The 5407-nt window shown below is 44.6% G+C and overlaps 1 protein-coding gene across 1 annotated transcript in view; it reads left to right on the top strand.

Moving 5' to 3' along the window:
• Positions 1–4654, top strand: part of Zc3hav1 (zinc finger CCCH-type containing, antiviral 1) — a 51298-nt gene extending 46644 nt beyond the window's left edge. The window contains exon 14 of the mRNA XM_021191417.2: positions 2719–4654. Coding sequence (XP_021047076.1) covers positions 2719–2987 — 269 coding nt within the window. The 3' untranslated portion in view covers positions 2988–4654. The remainder of the gene's footprint in view (positions 1–2718) is intronic.
• The last annotated feature ends 753 nt before the right edge of the window (positions 4655–5407 follow it).

Genomic DNA, 5407 nt, shown 5'->3' with positions numbered 1-5407 from the left:
AGGGAGGGGGCAGAGGCAGGAAGGGGACAGAGGCAGGGAGGGGGCAGAGGCAGGGAGGGGGGCAGAGGCAGGGTGATCTCTGAAGTTGAGTTTAGCCTGGTTCACAGGGAAAGTTCCAGGAGAGCCAGGCCCTATTGAGACCTTGTCCTTCAGTGACTCAGGGACTCTGCCCTATGTGGAGCACAGCTGTAAGGACCAATCCGGTCAAACCGAGGAGCTTGGAGCAGAGAGGAAGGAGAGAGAGAGCAAAGGCAGGCAGCCCAAGTCGATGGCTGTAGAGGTGTGGTGGGTTGACCAAGTCGATGGCTGTAGAGGTGTGGTGGGTTGACCAAGTCGATGGCTGTAGAGGTGTGGTGGATTGACCAGGTCGATGGCTGTAGAGGTGTGGTGGGTTGATGGGTTTGTTGTGTGTTTGGTTATTTTCCAATTCCTGACCTATTTTCTAAGTCAGAGGAAAGATCCTGGATGGACTAATTTAATTCTCTTGAAAATACATTTGTTTTTTATTAAACCTTACATTGATGAGAAAACAGCACCATGGGGGTGAGGGAAGACATTCAAAAAGAGTAGGTCAGGGCTGAGGAGAATAGTTCAGGCTCAGTCAGAGGACCTGAGTGTGATCCTTAGAACTAAAAAAAAAAAATGATGGAGGCTGGATGACAGGCCCTTGTTATCTCAGTGCTGGGAGGCAGGCAGGTACATCTCTGGGTCTCTCTGACCGGGCAGCAATAGCCTGGGTGGTAAGCTCAGGGCCAGTGAGGGGGCCCACTTCAGTCAGTCAACAGTAAATAGATGCGGATGGCACCTGCACCTCAGCTTGTCCTCTGACTTCCACACACTTCCTCACACGCATGCATGTGCGCCTGCATTCACACGCGTGCGCACACACACACACACACACACACACACACTAGTTCAGGCTGTAATCATAGTCCTTTTGTGCTATGTGAAGTGAGAGTTCTCCTTAAGGGTGTCAATGTCTTTAACGCTTTTAACCACCTTGCTGGTACTTGTCCTCTGTGCCCTGCCTTCAACTTTAAACTGATTCCTTATCTTTCCCTGGCAAAGTAGAGAGCTTTCATTATCTTCCTGCGCTGCATTCTCATTTTAAGTCTCAGTAGACATAGTGAGAAATCTGCAGCCTTAGTGTTTCCATCTTGAAATTCCTCTTGCCAGACAGCTTAGGCTTCACACTCAGCTCCATTCAGATAGTCAGGGCATGGCCTAGAGAGATAGCTTAGCGGGTTAAAAGCACTGGTGGTTTTTCCAGAGGACCTGGGTTCAATTCCCAGGACCCAAATGGAGGCTCACAGTCATCTTCAACTCCAGTTCCAGATCTGCTGTCCTCTTCTGTTCTGCAGGATCCTGCACACACGTGAGCCACATATGCTCACACAACGACATGCACATGGCCTGGAGAGATGGCTTAGCAGTTAAGAGCACTGACTGCTCTTCTAGAGGTCATGAGTTCAGTTCCCAGCAACCACATGGTGACTCACAACCGTGTCTGTAATGGGATCTGATGCCCTTTTCTGGTGTGTCCGAAGACAGCGACAGTGTACTCACATACATTAAAAAAATAAATAAAATCTTTTTTTTTTTTTGGAATAAATAAAATCTTAAACAACTACACACATATAAAAATAAAAGAAACAGTTTTTAGAAAAGAAAGAAAGGAAGGAAGAAAATAAAAAGATCAGGATCTAGGCAGAAGACAACCGCAAACGTTGGTTGGTTACTAGGCTATAACACAAATGGCTACTAGCCCAACCCCCAGTAGAGCTTTCGTTTCTCTGTTTCCCCTTTGCCAACCCCATAAGCACTACCTTCAGTTTTGGATTGGGTTTTGGGTTTTTTTGTTTTTTTTCTGTTTTTTTTGTTTTTGTTTGTTTGTTTTTCGAGACAGGGTTTCTTTGTATAGCCCTGGCTGTCCTGGAACTCACTCACTTTGTAGACCAGGTTGGCCTCTAACTCAGAAATCTGCCTGCCTCTGCCTCCCGAGTGCTGGGATTAAAGGCGTGCGCCACCACGCCCGGCAGTTTTTTTTTTTTTTTTTTTTTTTTTTTTTTTTTTTTTTTTTTTTGGTCAGAGTTCTGGTCTTCCCCTCCCAGAACAGCTCATTGACTTCTGCCTACAGCTCTAGGCCACAGATCCAGACTCTTCCACATTCCCTCCACAGACCAGCTCCAAAGGCCTACAAACCTTGGGTCAAGTTTATGACAGCCACTGCCCTGCTTTTTCTGTATTGGTTGTCACCATGACCAAGTACCCAACAAGAAGCGACTTAAGGGGCAGTGGATTTATTTTGGTGGGAAAGGCATAGCAGCAATAATTCCAGGCACCTAGTCAAAATGCAGCCGGGGTCAGGAAGCAGGTGTGTGTGTGTGGGGGGTGCTAGTATGTGTCTGCTTTTCTTCCTTTTTCTTTTTTACTCAGGCTGGGTTGCCAGCCCTTGGAATGACGGACGATACCTACATACAGGTGGGTCTTCCAGGAGAACCTCCCTGGAAGTTATCAGAGATGTGCCTTCCTCCTGACTGGAACTGCAGTTAGTCACACTGATGCTGAGGGTTAACTATTGAGGGGGCTTACAGGTGTCAGTCAGGTGTTGTTAGCAGATGTCTCTTTCATTCATATCAGTGTCTGAATCTTTGTATTCTGTTACAACCTATGCTCACTGATAGTAATTCTCTACTTTTTTTTTCTGGTCATTTCTAGGAAATTATTTTGCAAAAGAAGCCATCTATTCCCACAAGAGTTGTTCCTATGACACTAGAGGCACTGTCATGTTCGTAGCCCGAGTCCTGGTTGGAAGTGTCATTGAAGGAAATATGACATTAAGTAGCCCTCCCGCGCTCTATGACAGCTGTGTGGACACCAGGCTGAATCCCTCCGTCTTTGTCATTTTCCAGAAAGAACAGATTTACCCAGAGTATGTGATTGAGTACGTGGAGTCAGAGAAAGAGAAAGGATGCGTAATTAGTTAGAATGTATACTGTGCCGAAACCATTCTGTTGCCATTTAGGACCAAATCATTTTCAGACAGTAGGTAGGCTTTTACATTCCCTTGCTCCGTTACCTAACGACTTAAACCAGCTCCTTGCTCCCCCAATCCCTACACATTGTTCCTAAGCTTGATTTGACTTCCCCAACACCAGCCATTCAGGTGTTCATATAGTCCTTGGCACCTTTGCATCTAATTCATTGGTTTTAGGCGAACTATTCTGTCAGCTAGTAGGCAATATCTGTTTTGTCTAATATTCAAAGTGCAGTTCGGGTATAGATTATCCACACAATTACATTAATTGAAAAATATCAAATTTACTATAATGTAAGAGAGAAATATAAGGTCATAACTTCGGCACGACTTTAAGTATTAAGCCATAATGGAGTCGTCAGATGCCTACACTTACCATGAACCAGTATGAGCTTGTAAGAAAGGAATTGGAAGAACATGAAAAAGCAGGGACGTGTGTAGACATTAGTGAAAACTAACAATACACGTTATTTGCAAATGTCAGCAATCATCTGTACATGGTAAGAACGAAAAATACCTTCATTGAAATAACGATACAGCACAGGAGAGCTTACAGACTGTGAAACAGCGAGAGTGAAGAGCTACATTCTTGCAGACGAGCTGTAGGTCGTACATGAATGTCAAAAAGACATTCAAAATTCGAATAGGGCGCAGAGTAATTTCTTATTGTGAGGAACTGCCCAATGTATGGAAAGATGCATAGTTGGCTCTCACATGCTGAATGCCAGTAGCGCCCTCCTTCGCCTGAAGTCATGACAACCACAGACCCTACTAGACCTGTTCACCTTTTTAAGGTAGATCTTTTATAACATCCTTTGCCATCTAGAGATGATTTATAGGTAATATAATCTACATTTGAGTTTATTCAGACTTAATTTAGTGCCCTACTTGTGTTATAATGGAAACTTAGAAGGTCAGAACTCTGTAATGGACACACATTGTTAAGTGCTCAGGCATGACTACGCTATCAGCTACGAAACATGCTAACTCTCACTAGGAATAGGTTTGGCTTTAGAGTCCAGCAGGGGCAACTTCCTGAGCTGAATGAAGTACAGGAAAATGAAAGATTAAAGGGATGTGTGACGGAATGCAGTATTAGGGTTCACCGTAGCAGACTCTGCGCTTTATCTGTCTATGGTGAAGGAGAGGGCGCAATCACTTTAATTGAAATGATAGATAAATAAGACAGGGCAAATTACATGCAGTCTGTCTCAGAGGAATCCAAGGGTTCTTTCTCAGACAAGTTGTATGTAGGTCCCGTATACATGTCCACCAGGACATTAGACAGTCGTAAAGGTGCAGAACGAACAGTTGGTGTGTGGGACTGACCCATCCACACACAGCAGGGCACTTGTTCTGCCCCAGGCTGCATCTACTCAGTGCCGTTAATAAACTTTAGATACAAAACCAACAACCACCATTCTCCAGTATACTCCAGTGGGAATCACTGAGCTAGTTAACGGCGGCACTCTTGGATCAATTCAATTGTTATCTCTACTCTTTTACAACAGAATAAGCCAGATCCTTGCCTCTCAAGCCCCCAGTTTTTAAAAATGAGGTGTTCCTTGATTTATAATCCTTCTTGTTTATGCTGTGTTCTTTGATTTATAATCCTTGCTTGCTCAATAAAAAGAAAAAAATAATTTGATTCATTTGCTCTGCTTATGGCTCTTTCTTTTTTTAAAATTTATTTATTTTTATTTATGTGAGTACACTGTAGCTGTTTTCAGACACACCAGAAGAGGACATTGGATATCATTACAGACGGTTGTGAGCCACCATGTGGCTGCTGGGAACTGAACTCAGGACCTCTGGAAGAGCAGTCAGTGCTCTTAACCACTGAGCCATCTCTCTAGAACAAACAAACAATCTACTACAGACAGCAGACTCAAAAGCAAGACTGGCATGGTGACAGCTAAGGCTGCAGTACATTGGCACAGCTTTGGACTACAAACTTAGGGAGAGGAGTGTTAGAAGTTGTACTGGGTAGTTTTGTGTCAACTTGACACAGCTGGAGTTATCACAGAGAAAGGAGCTTCAGTTGGGGAAATGCCTCCACAAGATCCGCTGTAAGGCATTTTCTCAATTAGTGATCAAGGTGGGCGGTCCCCTTGTGGGTGGTGCCATCCCTGGGCTGGTAGTCTTGGTTCTATAAGAGAGCAGGCTGAGCAAGCCGGGGGAGGCAAGCCAGTAAAGAACATCCCTCCATGGCCTCTGCATCAGCTCCTGCTTCTTGCCTGCTTGAGTTCCAGTCCTGACCTCCTTGGTGATGAACAGCAGTATGGAAGTGTAAGCTGAATAAACCCTTTCCTCCCCAACTTGCTTCTTGGTCATGATGTTTGTGCAGGAATAGAAACCCTGACTAAGACA

The sequence above is a fragment of the Mus pahari genome, chromosome 2, assembly GCF_900095145.1.
Source record: "Mus pahari chromosome 2, PAHARI_EIJ_v1.1, whole genome shotgun sequence".
In the NCBI taxonomy this organism is placed as follows: Eukaryota; Metazoa; Chordata; class Mammalia; order Rodentia; family Muridae; genus Mus; species Mus pahari.
This window is presented reverse-complemented; position numbering and strand designations above follow the sequence as displayed.